The 25,301-nt window shown below is 32.3% G+C and overlaps 3 protein-coding genes and 1 pseudogene across 3 annotated transcripts; all 4 read left to right on the forward strand.

The window, feature by feature from the left end:
* Nucleotides 1-2,028: 2,028 nt before the first annotated feature.
* On the forward strand, nt 2,029-2,146 carry LOC140053092 (5S ribosomal RNA; annotated as a pseudogene).
* Nucleotides 2,147-14,755: 12,609 nt separating this feature from the next.
* On the forward strand, nt 14,756-15,643 carry LOC140051764 (galanin receptor 2b-like). The gene has a single exon (XM_072097070.1). It carries the CDS (start codon nt 14,756-14,758, stop codon nt 15,641-15,643), a length of 888 nt encoding a protein of 295 aa, XP_071953171.1.
* A 3,426-nt stretch (nt 15,644-19,069) lies between these two features.
* On the forward strand, nt 19,070-19,951 carry LOC140051765 (galanin receptor 2b-like). Its single transcript, XM_072097071.1, has one exon. It carries the CDS (start codon nt 19,070-19,072, stop codon nt 19,949-19,951), a length of 882 nt encoding a protein of 293 aa, XP_071953172.1.
* Nucleotides 19,952-22,878: 2,927 nt separating this feature from the next.
* Nucleotides 22,879-23,757, forward strand: LOC140051766 (galanin receptor 2b-like). The gene has a single exon (XM_072097072.1). The coding sequence runs from the start codon at nt 22,879-22,881 to the stop codon at nt 23,755-23,757; it is 879 nt and encodes a 292-aa protein (XP_071953173.1).
* Nucleotides 23,758-25,301: the final 1,544 nt, after the last annotated feature.

Raw genomic sequence — 25,301 nt, forward strand, 5'->3', positions numbered from 1 at the left:
CTGAAATTGAACCTGTATCTGCAGTGGTCAGTCTTATAGGGCAAGCTGTGCAGGACATGTCACCATCTGGTTTGTAGGTACCAACTGGGCATGGCTGACAAGACCCATCCAAGCCTTGCTCAACACCAGCTTCGTCACAAGTTACTAAACAATAATAAGACAATAATAGTTTTAAGTGAGTTTGTTCATTTTATTTAAAAAAATAAACATTATAATGAAGACTACAATCTTATTAAATTTACATTTTACATTTAAAAACTTTATTTTACCCATAGGGAAACTCGGTTAGCTTTATCAATTGGACATACATGAGATATTACAAGAAATATAAAGTTTAGAATAAACGATATATAAAGACAGTATGTCACAATTAAAATAAAAAGTAAATAACACTTCTGTTCTTACCATTGCAATAACTAAGTAGTGGAGCTCCCAGCAACTCAGTATTGGTTCCAGAGGGGCATGCTGTACATTCAAATGAACCAATCTGGTCTTGGTAGAATCCAAGAGGACAAGGGGCACATTCCATGCCATTGAAATACTCACCAACCTCACAAATATCTAATTAAGAAACAGTTTAATATTAGCAGTGCCACTGATGGAGATACAATAGTAGTAATTATGATAGTAAGTAAGTACTACAACACCAATATATGTGATGGTTGAAATTCAATGATCATGTGTCACTTCAGTCATTATAGCAAGAGTGCATATTAGACCTCAACAATATCAACAACAAAAAACATTGCTACAAATGAAAAATAAATGCTTTAGAATTTAGACCATATATAAGTAATAATCATATTCATTTATAGGCCTATATAATTACAGATCTATACAGTAAAATCAATTGGAAATCTAACCTTTACATTGTGTGACATCGATAGAGGTAAGACCCTGTGTGGTCATTCCATTTGGACATGCTGCACATGTGACTTGTCCAGTTTCGTTCTGATACGTGCCTTGTGGACACTGCACACATACATCTTCAGCAGTATCATGGTATTCACCTTCAGGACAGAGAACTTGAATAAAAAATAAAAGACAGAGAACTTGAATAAAAAATAATAGACAGAGAACTTGAATACAAATTTTAACATTTCGTAGAATACAGTAATGTCACATTACTGCCGTTATAATAAGCAATACTGACAGAATGTTCATACAGTTAATTTTGTAACAGTTTTAGAAGCTATTTTAAGCTTTTATTAAAATAGAGAGGTTACATATAGACAACTTATTCTTTTGTAAAACACTGCTGAAGGATCCTTTGTACACCTGATGGGGTCACAACAAGATATTGCTTTCCAAACCTACCACACATTTCTCCACTAAGAACGGATCCTGAGTTACAATTCAAGTTGGTAGAAACAACCAAATTACTAGTGTCCACATCACCACCTGTAGTTGTACTCAGATTACCAGCAGCTGCTTGCTCTACCAGTACTTCATCAATGGTACGACCATCAGCTGCTGTTGTTGTTCTGAAAGAGAAATCAAAATTGATATGATAATATGTGATTTAAAAAAAAATGTGCACCACCTACTTGACAAAACTAAGGAAATCATAAACAGACAATATATTAGAACACACCTCGAATGTTGTGGATTTTTGCACATTCACCATAAGAACAGATTTTAAAAATGAATTAATTATAATCATTTCTGAAACCATTTTGGTTGATGTTATTAAAGAAAATACATATTAATTTCTACATTTTACATGATGTACTTTTTACCCATTTGTATTAATAGCGACTGTAACTGTTGCCGCTTGGCCCACAGTCTGACGTCTGCGCCTTCTACGAGCAGTAGAGTCGCACTCAACTACCACACCTGCCGTTCCAAAATCACAAACTGGAGCTCCACATACACCTAGGAACATGTTGAGCTCATTCATAACACCTTCAAACTCACTGACAAGGGCATCAATTGTTTCATTGTCACATTGACCAATGGTGTATTCTAAACTGAGGTCAACTGTTGCACCTGGGTTTACAGATTCTGAAATAGATATATTTATTAATTTTTTACGGCTTTACCACGTTGAAACACCGGTTCTCGTCAGATCACCAAAGTTAAGCAACGTTGGGCCTGGTTAGAGCTTGGATGGGAGACCATCTGGGAATAGCGGGTGCTGTATACGGAGCTGGGGTCCCGTTAGGCATTTGAAATCAGCACTGCTGACTCTTATGGCAGCCCCTGCATCTAGTATCTGCCTCAGACCTCTGGTCAAGGTGGGCACTGGACGAGAGAAGCCCTTGATCAATGTCAGGACCAATCAAGGTGCTTTAAACTCTCCTGGCTTTGTTTGTATCAAACCTGTTAGTGGCGGTAATTATCGCTGTTGGTTTCGATTGAATAAAATAAAAAAAAAAAAAAAAATGAGCAACTGGAGAGAATCTTAATTTTAAATGATTATAATTGTATAGTGATTTTTAAACTCTTTTAATCCAACTTACGTGCACACCCTGGAAAGATAAAAGGTTCATTTGGTCGTCTTGTATCCCACACTCCTTCCTGAGCACACACGTAGTAAGGATTTGGTAATGTTGTAAACTCATAGCCTGCGTTGCATCCAATTGTGCAGAATACTCCCCACTGCCAGCTTCCACATGCACTCAAACCCTGGACTGGAGGTGCAGGTCTCATACAATCAAAAGCTAAAGAAACATTTTTAAAAAGTAAATGATTATATCACAGTGACAGAAAGAGCGGTTAATTATTAAGAGCTTGAAGTGGCAATGCGGGGATGTGAGAATTATATTTGTTTCTCTAATATTCAATTTTGCAGCTTCTGTGCCAATGACATCACAAACTACCTTGTCTCTCTCTCTCTCTTCACGGGAAACGCCAAAATGGGCAAAGCTAGTTGACCGATCCAAGGAAGTCTTTTTGTATCTGAATGTACATAGTAAATTGCACCAAAAAGTATATTGTTTGATTGCATGCTTGGTTGTGCCATGTTTTAAAAGCACTGCATTGTAACATACATATGTAATAACTTACGCAGAACATAGAGTTTAAATTGTGATATGATACTGTTGTATGCTGCATCATAGGCCACATACACAATTAGATACTCGCCCCAGGAGAAAATCTGACCAACTCTATGTGACCGTGTAATGTTTACAACAGCAATGTTATCCGAGAAAATTGGCTCAACCCATGTTCCAACAGATAGTCGGTCAACTTGGTTAACAATTCGGGTGTCTTCTGTTTGGTAGACAACAACTGGTGGTTCCTTATCTGGTGTAAAATAAGTAAAGAATATTTTATTTTTTCTGTAATTTATTCAAAGCATTAAGTGGGATGACTCGCACTTGTATACTTTCACATCAAACATTGCGATTACTGTGTATCTAGAGCGCATTACCATTGAAACCGACTAGAAACTCTGATAGGATCACATTCACATTAATCAATCAAATAAAAAAGTAAAATATTTAAAAAATAAAATTAAGTGTGACCTTCTGCTGATCTTAAACACCAGCGTTATGTGTCAGTACCTTTCACATTGCATTGCATTCCTGGTGTCTCTTTGGTGTGTTTCAAGAGCAGATTGCATTCAGCTGTTCAACCCTGGTGTTTAGAACTCTGGGGTTTTTTGGTTTTTTTATTCACACCAAACAAAATGTTGGTGATGAGACACTATAGCTATAGCTATACCCAGGTTATGTCAGGGTTTTCTTAGCATTTTGTTTAATACAAAACTCTTACCAATTGGTATGTCACAATTTGTTCCTTGATAACCTTCTGGACAAGAAGAACTTCCACATTCAGAAGGCACAATCTTTACCACTTCTCCATCTAGATCAGCTGCCATAGTAACCCACTGAATCAGATCTCCCTGTTCCCAGATGTCAGAGCAGTTCTGTGATCGCAGTAAAATCTTATCAGCACTCAGAACAGTGCTAAACAGGTTGAGGTAAGTGATTTCACCAATAAATTCCATTCCAGGAATAATCTCACCACTTGTGGAAAAGTCTTGACCAAGAATAATTCTAACACTAACAACATAGATACAATTATGTTTGATTTAATATCAATAAAGCTTCATTCAATGCTTGAATATTTGACATATAAGCAAACATATTCATAAATTCTATTCTTATTGTCAATTCTAAGAAACTACTTCTTTTAAGAAAGTGGATAAGACTAATGAAACAAAACTTACAAAGGAGCTATAGTTCCACCAGAACCCAAATCTTGAATTGTTCCAACCACTTCTCCATCTAGATACATAGTCAGCTCTGATAGGCTGGACCAGGTACAGGTTACACAGTGCCAATAACCATCATTGATAGCAACATCATTAGAAACCTCATTAATATCAAGAACCAATACATAGATATTCCTAGACATGGACAGATTACAAAATGTAATGTAATAATCAATTTTGTCTTGATTAAAAATTGAATCATACTTTTGTTTAGAAGGTGTTTATTTACCCGTCATATCCAAAGAAACGCAGAACAGCTCCCTTACTTCCTGGTACTGCAAATCTTACCCAGAATTCCAATGTGAATGAAGATAAACCAAAGTTTACAATTGGTGAATAGGATATGGATGAGTTACCATCAAATTTTAAGTCAAAGTTTGGTGATTTGGCTAAAATAAAAACAATATTTAAAAAATAGTGATGTTAAGAGAATGAATGAATAGAAAAGGAATGAAATTCTTAAAATAACAGAAAACAATTATGATCCACTCAGTGTTATCTGTACATCAGGTTATTCATTAAACAAACACGATACGTGTGGACTACTGCTTAAAAATTCCCAGTGAACTCTGCACAGCTCATGTGAGCTCACAATAGGTCAACTTTCGCAAAATTAGATAGTGGGTTGGTATTCCAGTTTTCAGTTATATTACGCATACTACTGTTCAAAATTATATTACCTATTTCGCAATAGTAGCCTTCATATAAAATATCACATTCGCATGTGAAGTCATCAATCCCATCAACACATGTCCCATCATGCTCACAATTTACTGCAGCACAATCATCAATGTTGATTTCACAGTTCTTTCCCGAGTAGCCTTGTAGACAAGTGCAGTTGTATGTGCCGGGCAAGTTGACACAACTTGCTTCATTTTCACAAGGTGATTCTAGGCACTCATCGATCGATATCACAATGCGTTCCATTCCAACCTACAGTAAAAAAGAAAAGATTTCTCACTAATCTGAAAACAATAAGAGGCATGTTTTTTGGAAAGAAAGTTTCAAAATATTGACTTGTTTTTTTTTTCATTTCATAAACATCCAACAGCAAAGTATAACCAAATACTGGATGGATAAACTCTATCATACATAAGTCTTCAGGCTAATGAAGTGGAGTAAACAGTCATGAGTTACGACCCCAACAATGTTGGTCGGGATTTAACTCAGGATTAGAAGGCAATGTTAACCACTAAGCTACAAAGGAGTTTGAATGTTGAATTCTTGAAATGTGTCTTATGTGTCCTACATTCTCTTTACCCAGGTTTATTAGTGAGTATGCATCTATTTTGTAAAATGTGTTTCAATCAGACAGATGTCACTACACTGATTTCACACCATGTAAATGTACATACCAATGTTACAGACACATGTGAACCCATTGAATAGATCATTGCATTCAGCATCATTGAGACATGAGTTAGCAGCACAATCGTCAACATCAACAGTGCAATTTACACCTTCCCATCCAGCAGGGCATCTTGGAACAAAGAAGATAATTTATAGATTAATAAATGAAAATTATAAATCAGATTTCCCAGGATATATGGGAGCCACTTTCCTAAAGCTCTTTCTACACTATCAAACTAACAAAAAGTTTGCCTAAATATGGTAATGATATGACATAATCGTGTCCATTATGGTTACATCACATATTTCTTTGTCACATAAAGTTTGATAGAGTAGACAATACAATATCTTTACCCATAGTATATTACTTTGCATGTTCGTTAAAATACTTACGAGCATCTATAAGAATTAACCAGTGTTGTACAGTTTCCATTATTTTTACATGGTTCTAAAAGACAAAGATCAACCATCAGCTCACAGCTTTCACCATAGAAACCAGGAATACATGTACAATCACGCCCATTGACAACATCCGTGCAGGTTCCATTATTTTGGCATGGATAAAATGAACATTCATCGATATCGATCTAAAGATAAATAGTATTTAAATGATTTTTATTTATATATACATAAGCTGGATGACAGTTTCTCAATGCAGTTTAAAAGGCATTCAATTTATACCCGAGTCACACAAAATTGACAAATTGTTACAGGGATATCTTTACCTCGTTACAACTCTTTCACATGCTAGTTGATCACAATGCGCATATGTATTGATACAATGTATAGAGCGTAAATAAGACTCCTAAAAACAACTATTTTCCCGACTTGCCATACCTCACAATTTTTGCCTTCAAATCCTTGATAACATAAACAGTGGTAATCTTCTTGTTCTATCAGTAGTGTGCAGTTTCCAGAATTTTTGCACGGTTCTAACAAACATGGACCATCTGGATTCCCGCACAATTCTCCTAACAAATGAGAAAAAAACAGATGTTTTTGAGATATTGACATTAAAATAAAATTGTATAAAAATTATATTAGATCTAAAGAATAAAGAATGTTTAAAGAAAGTTAGGCCTAGAAGTTTAAGAAACTCACAGGTGCTGGAATGTGTTGGGACATAACACAAACAAATTTCAAATTATAATTAGGTAATTGTTACAGTAAGTAAGTATATTTCTTCATAATACAACATACAGTACAGGTATTATATGTTGTTAACATATAGTGTTGTTGTACTGGTGTTTCATACATCTACAGGATTTAAATCTAAGACATCAATACTATTCAGCAACTAATTGCCCTCACGTTCCAAAAGTTTCTAATCTTCATCATGTTATTCAATGTGTAATTAGATGCAGTTAATTTCAAAGATAATTAGAGATTATATATAAGTTACAAAAGAATGAATAAAAATGTAATAACAATGATCATCATAATAATGTAACTGATTTTAGTTCTGATCTATAATCTGTATATTTCAAAACAACATTAAATGTTTATAATGAACCAATAAATTGATCTTATCTTACCGGACCAGCCAAAAGCACATTCACACATAAATGAGTCTAATTGGTCAATACACATGCCACCATTCTGACAAATTACCTCAAGGCAATCATCAATATTATGCTGGCAATGAGCGCCCTCATAGCCTGCGAGACAGGTGCATGAGTACCCATTGGTGAGGTCAGTGCATGTTGCATTATTCCGACAAGGTGAAGATGAACATTCATCTACAATTTTAGAAAATAATAATTTAATTTATGAAATTACAAAAAATGGTGATTTTACTATTATTTAGGAGTTATTTCTAATATGTAAATTTTAGCAGTCTTAACAGTATGTAAATTTACAAACACAATACGTAACCATATACACGAATTATTTAGTGCCAATGGTATGATCATTAGAAATTAAATATACAGTCAATATCTATCCTGGTATACAATTGGTACGCATGTTTGCTGCTAAACTACAGTACCAACAAATGACTATACGCCTATATAAAAATTGATGTTTATTTACCCTTGTTTATTTCGCAATGAATGCCTGTGAAACCAAGTAAGCAGAGACACTCATATCCTTTGAGTCTATCATAGCATGTTCCATTATTAAAACATGGAGAAGATGCACATTCATCCACGTTGACCTCACATTTATCACCTTTAAAAAATGCATGCATTTGTTGTTTATTATTATACTTAGGTGTTATGAAACAGAAGAATGATAATTGGAGGTTAAAATAAAAATCAAATCACAAGTGACAGAACTCATGCAGCAAAAATGTTCTCTTTTATTGATAAAGAAGTTGAATTCTTTCTTTGCTCTCCTAAAAGTGGATGTGTCCAAAATTTATTTATTCATATGGTTTCACGTAAAATGTTCTACCACTAACCTGCATATCCAGGTGGACATTCACATGCAAAATAAGCTCCTTGATCTACACAGGTGCTGCCATGCAAACAAGGTTCAGATTCACATTCATGAGTCACATGTACACAGTTATCACCATAGAATCCAGGCAAACATTCACAATAGTATGACTCTTCTATGTTAAAACATGTTGCATTGTTCATGCAAGGGGCACTAGCACATTTGTATGGAATTTCACATGATTGTCTGCAAGATTGAAAAAATGTTACATTAATAGAATAACGCAAAAAGGAATAAGCTTCTACTCCATCATGGGTACCTTTATATTGTATCAATAGGCCTATAATCATTTAATTGTCCATTCGTATAAGAAAAAAAAATTCAAAATACAAAATAGGAATCAATTATTTGTATAAAAAATGCATTTGATAGAGTCACAGTGTTATTTTTCTTTATTTAATGATAGTATTAATAATTATAATAATATTAATAATCTAATTTTCTAACATTTTAGGTTAAACAACCATAACACAATATTCTTACCCTCGGTAACTATCTCTACACTGACAGTATGCTACATGATCAGATACTTCACAATTTCCTCCATTAGCACAAAATAAGCCTTCACAGGGACCTAACAAATGATGTTAATACCAATTGTTTAAATAGTTGTAGTAGTTTTAGTATTTTTTTTAATTCAATTTTTTTAATCAATAAAGAATTTTCATACTATAGCAGAACAGATTTTGAACACCAATTATCGTTGTATCTCCAAGATACACGATTATATTTAAAAACAATAAATCCAACTTACTATAACATTGACTGACATTGGTAGATCCTGTGGACAATGTAGCCAGATAGGGATCACATTCAGTACAATTCCTTGACCCTTTCAGTGACTGGTGGTAATGCATGGAACATCTAATACATGGCTTGAAACCTGTTGTAGAGTAGGAACCAGGCTCGCATGGTACTGAAACGGTAAAAAGGCAATTGTTAGGAAAACATTTATAAAATCATATCATAATAAATTGATAAAAAACAAAACACAATATATAATTATTAAGCATATATAAACAATAAAGATGAGGTGAGATTAAATAAAAACAACCTGATGCTTGATATGCAGAAATCAGAATTTATTCATACTTTTGATAAACCGATCAAGAAATTATAAATTATGCATTAGTGTATATGTGCATGTTTTTTTAAATGTTTGCATAGCGAGTGCCTCTCACTCCTGACGACTATCAAATGCATTAGTGTATATGTGCATGTTTTTTTAAATGTTTGCATAGCGAGTGCCTCTCACGCCTGACGACTATCAAATGCATTAGTGTATATGTGCATGTTTTTTTAAATGTTTGCATAGCGAGTGCCTCTCACTCCTGAGGACTATCACATCATAAATTGATCGAAACTTTAATTAACAGTTCTTTTCTGAACTACAACTATATCTACATATGTGGTGTACCACAAACATATTGTGTATATTGGTATTCAAAATAGTCATCTGGTTGTTGTCCTAGCCTACCTTGACAAGAGTTAGGTCCAGTTGCCGGCTGGACAGAGTTTACTCCTTCTGGACATAAACTACATACAATGTTGCCATAGCCCTCTGCATATGAGTTTCCTGGGCAGACAGAACATGGTTGGTAGCCATCAGTTGAATAATACCCTGGGCTGCATTGTGCTGGTAAAACATAAATAAAAATTGTATTAATTTTTTATCCAAGATGGCACATCAGATTTTCTTTCAAAAAGTAATTTATTTTAGTATTAATGGTTCTGAATCGTCTTCCCCTTAATAAAAGCAATTGCCATAAACTTGTAATAAATTACTATAACCTACATCCTAGCGTTGTAAATAGATCAACATCACAGAATTAATATGATTTTTTAAAGTCATGATTCAATCTCCAGATCCTGATAAATCATAGAGATATTATAGTGAGGACGATTAAAGTATATTGATCGTAATGTCGAGAAGCTCAACAGTTCTTTTCAGAACTATATTTACGTGTCTGCAAACTTTACTATCAACATAGTGCTAATATCTCTATGGTTTAATGAATATTCACCACACAAACAAACAGCCTCTCTAAATGTTAATAATATTACTTACAAATACATTCAAAAATGCTCTTCCGCTGTATTTGTAGAGTTGTATGGCCTTTTGGACAAGCGGAGCAAGAAGTTTCTCCATATAACTGTTGGTATGTTCCAAAAGGGCAATTGACACAAGTTCCATTTATCTCATATGTTCCTGGCGTACATTGTACTGGAAATAAATATTATTGGAATTTTAATAGGCTCATCCATCATGCAAAGTCTATATGTCATCTTGCCTTTAATTGGATTGTTTTTATCGCCAATTCCATATATCAACACAATTTATATTAATCAATAAATAGGCAAAAAACTTCTTAATATTAGTTTATATTTGTTTTTATATTTTATAAGAGTATACCCACTTTTGTTCTTGTTCTTCACTTTTTCTGGTTTTTTGTCTAACTTTTTGCAATTATTATTTGGCTTTAAAAGAAAAAACTAAAACTGCAACCTATCTTTTAAATAGTATAAAAACATACTTACAGCAGAAACTATCTCTGTAAGTGTATCCAGGGTCACATTCTATGATAGTATCCTCCAACACTGGTCCAGAATCAATAGTCAAGTTTAAGCACTGTGCTCTGTATTTGACATCAATATTTGACCACATCTCATAGTTTGTTTCTGTGTAGTAGTCAAGTACATGCTGCCGACACTGTGTAAGTTCTTCAGTAGAGACATACCTGACGTTTGCACCTTTGTATCTCAATCCTACAACAGCACTAGCCTACATATTTAAACAAATGACTTTAGTATAAGCATAATATAATCTATATGGATAGTAGTTAATCACAGTCACATTTTTTGGTACTTAATTTACTTTTTTTGCAGTACGCAACACCATTATACATTTACAAATTAGTGCTTATGCCTATTAAAACATTTATTAGGTTAGTAAATTAATTATATCAAAGATGAAAATGTAGGTCTACCTGAAACTGTTTGGTTCTATAGATTTATGTAATATATGAACTTTAGTTTGTAATAGACGTAGAGGGCAAATACAGTACATTATATTTAATTCAGAATTCTTGCACTGACCTTTGTGAAATCACTAATTTCTCCAATCTGCAAGCACAAATATAATACAAATATTAAGTTATATATTAATTAACAGTATTTTATTGGTGGTTAAATCTGGTTAAACATTATATAACTGATTGATGGCAGCCAGAAAATATGCATTATTTTTTTTTTCAAATTCATCTTCAATCTTATACTTTTACCTTTTATTTCCTATAATTTGTCTTCTGTATATTTTGTGATCAACAAAAAACTATCCAATATCATGCAAAAAGTATCGAAGCATACCTGATTGATGTGTTGATTCATTGAAAGGGTAATTGCCACTGACACTTCTACAGAAAAATTAGCAGCAATCCGTTGGCAGACTTCTGAACTGAAGAGTACATCTACAAGTGATTCTTGGACTAACAGGTTAAGATTGGCAGCATAGTCAGGTACGCATTCATTGTCATTTGTGCCGTTAGCGGAATAATTGGCTTGTATGATGTCCTCTTGGACTGGAGGTTCTTCAACTGGAATACGTAGGTAATAAAATGTATAATCACAGCCCTGTAACTATTTTATGTTTATATTCTACGACGATCAGTCAAGCAATTCAAGTATTGAAGTGATCAATCAATCAAATTAACCTTTCTTTCTCTTAAGGTAACGGTTTTATGTAGTAAAGCAAAGTTAAGAGGGGCAACATCTTGGAAAGCAAAAGTTTCTAGAGTTCTGTCAAGAAACAGAACATACTGAAATATTTTTTGAATATAGTTCAATTCAAAAATTTGTTTCCCACAAGACAAATCTTTTTGTTAGTTTGTTTTATTGGTTTCACCACACATTTTAAAATAAAAGATAAAAATTACAAATTGCAAAAAGAAAATTACAATAAACAAGAAAAACACAAAAATGTGCGGATGGAGGTCAAAATAAGTTGCGGACAACTTTAAGTCGTGACCACCAGTTAAAAAAAAAAAAAAATGAAAGTATACAATAGCAGTCCGGCTTACATTAAAAATACAGAAGCTTAAATTGCTAAGACAATAGTACAATTACAAGATGAACAATATGATAAGGTATTCAATTCAATTAAGCGAAGAAGAAAGGAAACGAGAAGAACAGGAACAGGAGATTTAGTTACCATATGCTGCGACCAAAGACTTTTTTAGGTTAGATTTGAACAAAGGTAGATTAGGAAGAGATTTTAATGAAATACTTAATAAATTCCATAGTTTTGGACCATTATAAAAAATCGATTTTCTTCTTAAATGAAATGTATGCTTTTCAGATAAAATATTTGTTTTAGCAAATCTTGTATTGTAATTGTGAATATCAGGTTGTTGTTTAGGAAATAAAGAAATAATATGATTTGGTAAAGAGTGATTTTTTAGACGATACATAAAAATATAAGTTTGTAATTTGTGTAAATCAAATACATTAAGTATATTAAATTTATTAAATAAGTTTTTGGTGTGAGCTATTCTGGTTGACCCTGCACAAATCTTGATAACCTTTTACATGACTATATAAAATCTGGCAATACAAATATGCATTTTACATTTAAAACGACACACTAAAAATGTAAAAATAATTCTTTATAATTAATAATATAATATTTACTTGAACAACCAGGAGTAAGAGGATCAGGTGTCCATCCAATTCCTTCCTGACAAAAATATTCGATAAATGATGACGGAGGATCATACACAAATTTAAAGTCGTTCTCTTGACATGCAATGTTACATCCAAAACCAGCACCAAGAGGGCCAAATGTAAAGGTTGAACAGCTCTTGTAACCATTAACAGGATCTTCTAAACTCCACTCAGCACATTGTACAGACACTAGAAATTATTAAATATCATAAATGAATTACACAGTACAGTACTAGGAGAATAATCGAACCCTAAAAGCTTCCCATCATGCATTGGAGTGATTTTCAATTATGGTTTGTATGTGTATGGGATGCGTATAGCTAGTGTAAAAATTGTTCACTTCTTTTATACAACATACATATCAGATATAGACATTGCTAATTATGTTTATAATTAAAAAACTTGCACTGATGAAGGGCTAGTGTTGCCCGAAAGCTCTGCTAATTTTTCTGGCTGTTTTACATTATCGTTTTGATTTGGCCTTGGCTTATTTTATTTTGTATCCCCATTGAGATCCAGCCACTGATAACCACATTGTCATTTTTTCAGTAATTTTTGAATTTAATTTTTTTTAAACATGCATCCTTACCATTGACAAACACAACAAACTCACAGGTCACAATATTGTCAGCAAAATCTGCTGCAGTAACTGTAACAGTCTGGTATGAGCCTAACTTCACCACTGTCCCATTGACAGGTTCATAAGTGACGTATCGCACTGCGTCATTGTCTGATACAAGTATCGATGGCCAGAACATTGGAGTGGTGATAATAGGAATTTGATTTTCATCACTTACGGGCGATTCAATAACAATCAAGTCATGACATTCAAGTAATGGTGGCTCCTTGTCTATAAAAAAATGATTATTCAAATCAAATCACAGTTATTACAGTCTTACAATATAAATAATCAATAATACAAAAGTATTTTATTAATGTCACTAACATTTAAAACACATATACTTTAAAGATGTATTGTCCCTCAAAAACATCACTTTGAATAGGCCATTTTGCAGTTTCACTTCCATAAGAAAAACAACGGGGGAAAAAAATTATTTCACCTATAAAAAGACAAAATAAACAGTTAAATTACCCAAAAACTCATTGTCTTCCAGACAATTTGAAAATTTTTTGCTTTAAATTACATTTTTCTCAGGTAAATAAATTTTTTCCAGACCCAATTTTTTTGTGAGAGTGAATAACTATTATGTGACATTAAAATAACATATTAAAAAAAAAAAAAAAATATTTGTTTAGGGGGACAATATATCTTTAAGTGTGCCAAGAAGGGTCAAAAGAGGTTGGAAGACCACTGTCACCACAAGGCGTGCTACACCAACACAGCTTAATATAAATATTCATTAATAAAACAGGAATAGCTTTAAAAGGGATCTATTAATTTTTCAACATATAATTGCTAAAATATTAAAACACTGAATATAAAGAGATTAATTTATTCAATGAACATTATATATATTTCATTGAAGGTAAACAAAAAATGAAAAAAATTCTGTAAATGTTTTTGTATTCTTTTCTGTTACTTGACTGTCATAAAAGGAGTAATGAAAATATACTATTTAGTAATTAATTTGTAAATTGCTTTATATTTGTGGACTGTTTGAAATAATATATTATATTACATATTTTCACAGCAAAATATACACTATATTGATATGGCAACTGTACTAGACTACAAAAACACTTATAGAAGATGCATTAAAAGATAATTACAAGCTATGATAAATTGATAGATCAATTTAGACAAATTGCTTTAGAAGTACTTTAATTATATCATCATTGTTACTTTATTTAAAGACTATCTCAAAAATTAAATGCTTTAAAAGTTTCATTAATTCAAGAGGATAATTTACTTTTCACAAAACATATTATTGCAAAGATTTTGATTAGTAATAGGCTAAAACGTTATTACGTCATTGAGGACTATAAAACACTTTAACATTCAACAACATTTAGTTGAGTTATTGAGTTCATATTTGAAGAAGAAGAAGAAGAATACTATAAAGTATGACAGCTACAGTAAATCTCCTCTACAGTATTATTGGGTCTCTAGGCTTATCCACTAACGGTTTTGCAATTTTCATTCTGCTACGCTTGAAAAACCGGTTTAACTCTCCAAACATTTTAATTCTGAATCAATGCATTATTGATTGTATGGCATCATTATTTTCGATTTGTCAGTTCGTGGATGTAAGTCTAGGAGATTCGTTGTGGAAGTCTAAAATTAAGGCTTGGCTCTACTGTTGTTTGTGGTTCAACCATTACATCTTTTGGTCGTGCATTTTTGCCTCAACAGCTAATCTTGCAGTCCTCACAATGGATCGCTACTGTTCGGTGATATACCCGTTGAAATATAGCGCAAAAAAGAATAATAAATGGATCAAGGTAGCTTTGATGTTATTTCCGTGGATCTGTGGCCCGTTAGCGGTAAGTTACTGGATCATGGTGCACAGAGTTGGTGACAGAGAGTGCATAGTAGAGTGGTCAAATATTAACGCTCAGAGAGCTTCAGGAGTATTTACTTTTCTGTACATGGAAATTGCCCCAGTTACTTTGATGGCATTTGTATACTACAAAATTTTTCAGTCACTAAAAAGTCGAGTCGGAGAAAGTAGTGCTATTGGGAACGCAAACAGTGCAGCCAGGAGACTCAATGTCATCAAGACAATGGCACTTGTAAGCATCATATATGCAATTTGCTGGACACCAAATCAAATAGTATTCTTTTACTATCTGTTGGGTGGAGACTTGGATCTTGATGGAATTATGTATTACGGTACAATAGCTCTTTCTTTGTTGAACAGTGTTGTGAATCCTATCATCTACACTTTCAAGTATAAAGATTTCCAAGAAGGTTTAAGAAAGACTTTGTCATGCCTTTTCAATCGTAGTTAAGGAACTTTCAACAATTGAACAAAATTCAACAATAAGGACCGTTCGATTTGCATTTCCTCGACTGATAACCTAGGCGATTTGCGCACGAAATGTCCACTTAAATTTAAACATTCAAATTATGTGTGGATGAGTACCACCTCTAATACAATTTAATTAAATCCATAGTAAATTTATGTGAATGAGAACACAACAATAAAGTATTAAAATACAAAATTATGTGTCCTTATTTTTAAAATAATGTTTATAACTATAATCGGCCACTGTTTTCTATGACAACTGAGTAATCTTTTCATCTGCCATTATAGACAGATGACTTCTGTTCGGACTCTAATAATGGAGATTCTAAGTGCTGGAGAATGGAGCCGTGTAAATAGTTCATCTGAATTTCTTCTTTAAAGATGTATTGTCACCCAAAAAATGACTTTGAATAGGTTATTTTGTAGTTTTAATAAAGTTAAGTTAGAAAAAAATGGGAAAAAACAATGTTTTCACTTAAAAAAATTTAAATTACAGTTTTTCAGATAAATTTCTTTCGATTGATTTTTATAAAAATAGATAACTATTATGCAACATTAAAATGGCATATTCAACCAAATATTTAGATTTTTTTTTTAAGGTGTCAATATATCTTTAATGGTTATCTTAGAATATTTTATAGACCATTTTTTGTGTAAGCGCTCAGAAACATTGTATTAGGTGTTATTATAAGATTACCTTTATTATTATTATTAACCATTGAATTATAATTTTTTAGATTAGATTTTTGCTGCCAATGATACAAATTGCAATTTACCAAAATGACGTGGATTAAGGCAGAAGACACAATTAAGCAATCTACAGAAGTTCCTGCCAATTTTTTACCTTGAGAAGTAATTCTCGGTTGCAACATCACAACCTCCAGATCACTGAAATTCCTGACGCCAAGCTTCTCCACAGTAGTTATAAATACAATTATCATCCTATTGGTGCTGTACCTGCTTCTATACTGGAGATGAATTTAACCCCTTTGTCAGCACAAGCTCGGTGGTCTAGAGGTATGAACGCCTGGCTAGTGATCTGGAGGTTGTGGGTTCCAGTCCCACCCATTAATTTCATCCAAATTGTTCAACATAATCATAGAGCATATCTGATTTTTCTTGATCAAACAGAATCTATGGGGTTTTTGGGGACTCAAAAAAAAAAGAAGGAAAACAGAAGGAAATGAAAGAGAGGCAAGCAAACCCTATAAATTGGCATTTCAAATGTAAGCATGCAAAATTCTGTCTGACAAAGCACCATTCTCATTTTTATTATATTATATTATTTTGCATCACAATATCGTATAGTGGATAGACGGTTACTTCTTACACTTTGCATTGTGTTCATCTACCTCAAAATTAAACATAACTTATATATAGATAGTACTGATATACATTTTTACAATAAACAACAGTAGCATAATATGATAAAAGTATACAAATAATGTTTATGAGGTGAACAATTAATTGTTATATTTAACGAGGTAGAGTCACATTGTTTTATAACACACCTAGTTTATTAAAGTAAACTTTTATTTAATCAATCTGCTGCTAAGACTTGCATTTCGCCTTTCTCATTATTAGAACTATGAGATACTTTTTTATATTGAAACGAAATCCTCATTGAGCCTGCAAAATAGTATGCAATGTAAATGTAAACTTTCTCAGTTTTCAGTTCAAATGTGTGTTATGACCCACAGTAGCCATGACAGTGCATTGCCAATAAGAAGACAAATTCCGAATCTTTTCAAATAGTGTTTTTTTATCATGTATGTGTATGTTTATGTATGTTGAAGGATGAAACTGTCAGTCAGGTCAGTCACTAATTTTGGTTTGTCAATTTTTAAAATAACATCTGAAGGATGTGTTTCATTGAAAGGTATTGATTTAATATATTTATTTCAACCACATCCAACAGTGAAAAATTGCCAATTACAGGATGCCTTAAAACTCTTAAGATATAAATATAGATATTAAATAAATAAAATGTTAACTTTTAGTTAAACCAGTTGACAAGTACTTAGTTGAAACGTAGCAAGTAAGTACTTGTCAACTGGTTTAACTAAAAGTTAACATTTATTTATTTAATATCCATTGAAACCAGATGAAATTTTTTGAGAAAGTATAAATATAGAATTAAAAGAACATAAAAATACAAAACATGAAACATAAAAAATGGCAAACTTAAATCGATTTAAGAACTTTAGACTTAAATTGGACAAAGTGTAAAAAAAATATCGATAGTCTTATCTTAATATCGATAGTCTTATCTAAATATCGAAAGTCTTATCTAAATATCGATAGTCTTATCTAAATATCGATAGTCTTATCTAAATATCGATAGTCTTATCTTAATATCGATAGTCTTATCTTAATATTGAAAGTTTTATCTAAATATCGATAGTCTTATCTAAATATCGATAGTCTTATCTTAATATCGATAGTCTTATCTGTATCAACAATAAGAACACTTTCAAACATAAATTTTAAAAACATCTACTTAGTAAACTTGAAGAACAACAAAGTCATGCTTAGATCCTGAGCAAAATATTTTCAATCACTTTAGTTTGTTTATTTCTATTTCATACTTCTTCGTTTTCTTTCTTAGTTTTGTGCTTTTTTAAATTCTTTTTTAAAAATATTATTTCATCATCTATTCATCTTCATATGTTTCTCTTTTGATGTTTTATCATTAGACTGTTACTTTATATATTGACCTCTGTTTTAAAAAATATGTAGGCCCTACAGGTATGATGTATGGATTTGAAAAAACAAGAGTAATATAATAATCTTGCATATACAAGCAATATTAATTAATTACTTTCATAGAAAAAACAAAATAAAAAAATATATATCTATATAGTATACCAGGCCACTGTTACAAGAAATGACACTAACAAAGTTGAAACGTATGTTGGACTGAAAATACTTTTAAGTGTAGATACAAGTCTGAGTTTTTATTTTTCATTTATATCTATATAAAGCGATTTTAATAGGTTTAAAATATGGATACCTCTAAAACCTTTTACAATAACAAAAGATTTACTGTCTGACTGAATGTCATATTTAATTGAATGTATATTTCGAGGGTGGTTTTTAAAAGTGTATTGAAAAGAAACAATTATACAGCCTAATGTTGTTCAACATTATACATTACTTGATGATTGATTTCTGTAAACGCTTTTACAGTAATCTTAAACTGAATTAAATGAATATAGCATTAAGTACCTTACAGGATATTAAAGCACAGACTTAATGATAATACATAATTGAGTAAAGCCTAAACTAAAACAGCCAATACACAATGAAAGTTTAGCTTTCTTTCATATATCTGCCACAGCTTAGTAAAGACATAATCAGCAGAGTTAGAAGATAGATTTCATAGTGGAAATACAACTGAAGTAAATATATGGCATCAACTAGTACTTTACTATACAGCATATTTGGTTCTTTAGGATTGTTCACTAATGGTTTCGCAATATTCATTCTCCTACGTTTGCAGAATCGATTTAACTCACCAAATCTTTTAATTTTTAATCAATGTGTGGTTGATTTCTTGACATCTTTCTTCTCAATAATTCAGTTTGTTGATAAATTTAATAATCCGTTGCCAGAGTCACCAGTGTTGGCGGCCATCGTTTGTAGTAAGTACTTCTTCTGGTCTTGCATTTTTACTTCAACTGGCAATCTGGTTGTTCTAACAATTGATCGCTATTGTGCTGTAATACATTCTTTAAAATACAATCATGTCAAAAACTACAAGTGGGTCAAATGTGCTGCTCTAGTCACACCCTGGATTTGTGGCTTTACTTTTATTCTTTACTGGGTTGCAATCCATAGAGTCGTAGATGGAGTTTGCTTCCAGAAGTGGCCAAGCGTCCAGTTTCAGAAATTGTTTGGATTTTTGAATTTCTTCTACATAGAGCTGGCTCCACTTGCTATTATGCTATTTGTATATGTTAGAATCTTTAATTCTCTCAAAACACGTGTCGGAGAAAATAGTACAACCAGAAATGAACACGGAAACACTGCCAGAAGAATGAATATTATTAAAACCATGTTGATCGTCGGCGTCATATACATGATCTGTTGGACACCAAATCAGATAGCGTTTTTGAATTTTACTTTCGGTGGTCAATTTGATTTCAATGGTATTTTCTATTACGTAGTAGTGGTACTTTCTCTATTTAACAGCTGTGTAAATCCTATCATTTATACTTTCAAATATAAAGATTTTCAAGAAGGACTGAAGAAGACTTTAGTATGCCTCTTGCCAAGAGATACAACTTAAGACCCAACTGCAGTTCTACAAGTTATAAACGTTTCAGTCAGACATTCATTTGTAAAATCTAAAAACAATTAGTCTTATGTTTACGATGTGATAGGACAGAATTTGAAAGGTGTTGGACATTAAAAACTTTAATTTATTAATGTTTAATAGCAAGTCTGGTATTCTGGTCCATTTTAGCCCCTGTTCAACCTTCCCTTCCTTAAGAAATTCAAGAATATACCTTTCAATAAAAGATCAACTACAGTAACTAATGCTAATAAATTGCATAGCATCTTGATTTAAAATCTATTGGCAGGTACTGTAGGTTAGTTTTAAACTTGTTTTCAATAGATCACACAATATATATTTTCATAATAGCAACTGCAGAAAGTCAATGCTTATAACCATCTTCACTGTAACCTATATCAGGGCTCCTAAGTCACATAGATTCAGCATATTGCATTATACTAGTAGGCCTATACAACGACTTGTATATACATTTGATAATATTTGTATAAAAATTGTATTCAATGTTATTCTCATAAGATACATCATTATGTAATTAAAAAAATGAGAGTTATTTTAAAAGAGTCAAAATGTATTTCAAGAGTAGACCAACAAAAAAAAAGTAATGAATAAATAAACAAGGCCAACAGCCATTAAGTCGCGTGCTACAATGCATAGTGATACCGGACCGACAGACAGACCGACAGAAAGACCGACAGACAGACAGACCGACCGACCGACCGACATAGTGAACTATACTGACCAAAATTACTGAACATGTTTAAAAATGTTGAAATGTTTGAAAACATTTATATTTTTTTAATTTACACGTGCGTAGCCTGTCACTTTTGACGTGCTCGTATAACGTAATTTCGAGTTGAAAAGTAAGTCAAGAAAACAGAAATCGGGCAAAAAGAGTGCGCAATAACATTTAACGCGCAGTGCGCGCGCAAAAATATGCGCACTCATGGCAATTTTGTAAACGCTTAAAATTGCCTGAAACGTACTCTTATTTCATTGAAATTTTGAAAATTTTAAGCGCGCGTACGCATGCGTTACATGTGCTACGCACGTAATTGTATTGCCATATGATGATTTATGCCCTGAAATTTATGAGTACCAAATTTTATTTAATTGTGATTCATGGTTGTGAAGATATGATTACAAACGTGATTTCGTTAAATCGTGCGTAGACCGCGTAATTTTTTATTGCGCACCGTGAAAACATAACCACATTGATTCCTGGCCATAAGGAATATACTGTGAAAAATTGACCTAGCTAGATTAAACTGATATCAAGATAAGGTCAGAAAGCGATAAAACGCATAGTGATACCGGACCGACAGACCGACAGACAGACAGACAGACCGACAGACCGACAGACCGACCAACCGACCGACATAGTGAACTATAGAGTCGCTTCCACGTGACTAAAAATAAAGAAAAAGTGTTAAATGTTTTATTTGAAGTTTTTTCACTCATTGGTGTAATTATTGGTCCACAAAAAAAAAACAACAGATAATTACTAATGGATGATATATCATATCTACCAAATTTAAGGCAATGTAGAATAGTTTGAAAATATAATTTGAATTTGGATAACGTCATAGTATAAAGTTGGCAAGTTTGACAATATATATACAAAAACTTGTATACTGTAGGTAAATGTATATAGGTATACCAATTGTTCAATTCTTCTACCGCCATCTTCATTATTCGATAAATTAATTGCAAATATCATAGGCCTACCTGAGTAGATTCTTTTTATTTAATTTGAAAATTGTGGGTCAAATTCATAAAAGTACCAGGGTCTGGCATGAGTGGTGGAATGGTTTTATAAAGATTTTTTTAATAGCGAAAGTTTTATGGTGTTTGTCAGTATGTAATGATGCATGAAAACAGTATCCATGAAGACGGTTATGTAGGAGAATAGTTACAAATTGAATTATATATAGATACTGATTTTCTTAAGAACATACTTTGAAAATACTTTAAAAGCTTTTCAAGGGAATCTTTAATAACCTAATATTGTTCACATATTTTAAATAAAAATGTGTCCTTGAATAAGTAACAAGATCAGCAAATTCTAAAGTCTTAATCATTTGAAAGCCATTAACAAAGTATCTATAATTGTATGCAATTTCCTATATCTATTGACAAATGAATATATATCGATTACAGTATGATTGAGAAGACCAGGTCCATGAGAAGACACTTCATGAGACTATAGGGTGCTCTGTGATTTGTTGACAGATTACTATTTAATTATTAATTATTTAGGCATTATATTGCCAAGGATAAACTTATACAAAGAAAATTTATTTGGAAATTGAAACCAATTGAATTAAAAAAACAATCTTTGTCAGTGGAGTAGTTTTTTGTCGTGAAAAAAAAATCCTTACCATGAGATCGGTAACCAAGCATCTAAACTGCTTGAAAGCTAAAACTTCACTTCAGATAAGTTATGTAGATTGAATTGAATTACCGAGATCATAGTAATTTTCTACTTTGAAAACATTTTAAAAGCTTTTCAAGGAAATTTTTAATAACCATATTGATTACATTTTATAACGGAAATTGTATCCTTGAGTCAATTTAGACACATAATTGGCATGATGCTTACAAACAAATTGTTTAAGTTTGAGTATAATATATATATAGGCCTACTGAATGTAGAATATAATGAAAATGGATGTAAGATGAAAGTTTGATTCATGGTTTAATACACTTACGAATTAAATATATGAAATACGTTGAACCAATAAGCAGCAGAGTTCTGGAGTGGATGTACCAGCATACTCTATATGAGGCAAAAAAAAAAAGAAGTTGCCTGCGACACGTAAAACAGTAGCTTCTTGACTAAGAGAATATTTTTTTTCTGGAAGCCTAAGCCACACTTGAATAAAGTGACATCAGAATTAAACAAGAGACAATAGAAAAACATGGCAGCAATAAATGCAGTACTTTACAGCGTGTTTGGATGTCTGGGATTGTTCACAAATGGTTTCGCAATATTCATTCTTCTACGTTTACAGAATCGATTCAACTCGCCAATTATTTTGATTTTAAATCACTGTGTGGTAGACTTCTTGACATCCTTCTTCTCAATAATTCAGTTTGTTGATATATTTACCACTCCGCTACCAGAATCACCAGCATTGGCGATCATTGTTTGTAGTAAGTACTTCTTCTGGTCCTGCATTTTTACATCATCCGGCAATCTTCTTGTTATAACAATTGATCGCTACTGTTCTGTAATATATCCTTTAAAATACAATAAAGTTAAAAACTACAAGACGGTCAAAGGTGCTGCTCTAGTCATACCCTGGATTTGTGGCTTTACTTTTATGCTTTACTGGCTTTTAATCCATAAAATCGAGGATGGAGTTTGCATTCAGAAGTGGCCAAGTGTCCAGTACCAGAAATTGTTTGGTTTTCTAAATTTCCTCTACATCGAACTGATTCCACTTATTATTATGCTATTCGTGTACATAAGAATCTTCATCTCTCTTAAGACACGTGTCGGAGAGACCAGTACCGCAAGAAATGAAGCAAACACTGCCAGAAGAATGAACATTATAAAAACAATGATGATTGCTAGCATTACATACATGGTTTGTTGGACTCCAGGCCAAACATCATATTTATATTTTACTTTTGGAGGTTACCTAGATTTTGATGGAGTTCCATACTACATTGTGGTGGTATTTACGCTATTAAACAGCTGTGTAAATCCTATAATATACACCTTCAAGTATAAGGATTTTCAAAAGGGTTTGAAAGAAACTTTTTCATTCCTACAACAAAGAACAGAGAACTAAAAAGGTTAGGAAGGTAGTAACACAACATTTTTTTGTAAATTTGTAATTAAATGTGATGTGGCCATATTATATGGACATGATGATGTCGTATCACTACCACAGTTAAGCATATCACTACCATATTTAGGCACATCACACTTTTTTGTCAAACTAGTTTGATAGTATACATACAGAGCTTATTAGCCGTGTTCTGATCATGCGCACAATTACTATTCCCTCGACAGAGGTGCGTATCGATTAATTTAATTAATTTATTTTTAAAAATTTAAAACATATTTATACAGGATAAAAACCTATAAGGTATTGTATATGTAGTACCTGTTTTACATATGGTCCTGTTTATAAAAAATTAAAGGTTAACAACAATCTTTAAAACTTGCTAAAACAATAAAATAACAATACTAACATATATGTACATTTACGATAAAAGGATTAAAAATGCTAAATATTCAGATACCATGTCCTGTCACAGTTTTACAATTCTTATTATGAATTGATTGCAGGCATCAAGTTGAGCAAGTTAAAAATGTGATACCAACAAATGAATGAATAAATAAATAAATAAATAAACAATATTATTTACTCCAAAACAGATGATACATGTATATGATTCATAAAATGTAATATAAAAAGAAGCAGTAGTGCCAGTATGATGGTGTCCCTTCCTTTAATGAGTGTATGCGAAAATCTATCTATGGCTTCATGCAACGTATGTTGAATAGTTGTAATATTCTTGTTGCTTGTGTTTGCACACATGTTAAACATTAAACTAAAACATGTATAGTAGAAGTATCCTATATATTTAAGCTTAGAGTTTGTGAATTTTCTTTTTTCTTTTTCTGTTCGTACGTTTGTTGATATGGATGAGATTTTTCCGAAATAAAAATAAATTGAATTGAATTGAAAAAAATAAATAGACATTATGACATAGAAATTATCAATTTTATCTATAATTGTTAGATAGTGTGTTGAGTTCTTTTATAACTAAACATGTGTAGATTTTTTGTTTTTGATCTTTTTTTATTCCAAATTTTGGCACTGTTATAGCTGATACTGTTTTGTATTATTCTTTTATTTAATAGTGTAATGAAGTTTAATTTATATTAAATTCACAATGTTTTCTCTTTCTTATGCCATACTTATGAATAAAGTAATAGAAGCTGTTTATTATGAAACTGAAGGGTTAATTTTACAGTTCCGTGATGTCCTAGGCTGGGTTGAAAAATGTGTAAATAGTACTAGTCCGGCTTGATCATTGCTATCGTTATTTATTTTCAACAATTTAAAAACTCAGTGACGTTACATGACATCGACTGGAATGTGGCTGTGCGCCAATATACATGATATATGCGCGTGACAGCGCCGTGACAACGAAAAGCCGCTAATGCTATACGCGCAAAATGACCTGACCTTGAAACTGAATGATTCTAAAGACTTACCAACACAGATCGGTATGCTTGCATTCCATTCTGGTCGTCTGAACCCAGGTGGTGAATTAAACATTGTCACTTCCATTTCTTCAGTATACCTCTCTTGTGCCTCTG

This window comes from Antedon mediterranea, chromosome 6 (assembly GCF_964355755.1).
Source record: "Antedon mediterranea chromosome 6, ecAntMedi1.1, whole genome shotgun sequence".
Classification (NCBI taxonomy): Eukaryota; Metazoa; Echinodermata; class Crinoidea; order Comatulida; family Antedonidae; genus Antedon; species Antedon mediterranea.

What these genes read in the sequence shown, in the direction of transcription:
- LOC140051764 (XM_072097070.1), top strand. Translation starts at nt 14,756, where the DNA reads ATGACAGCTACAGTAAATCTCCTCTACAGTATTATTGGGTCTCTAGGC.
- LOC140051765 (XM_072097071.1), top strand. Translation starts at nt 19,070, where the DNA reads ATGGCATCAACTAGTACTTTACTATACAGCATATTTGGTTCTTTAGGA.
- LOC140051766 (XM_072097072.1), top strand. Translation starts at nt 22,879, where the DNA reads ATGGCAGCAATAAATGCAGTACTTTACAGCGTGTTTGGATGTCTGGGA.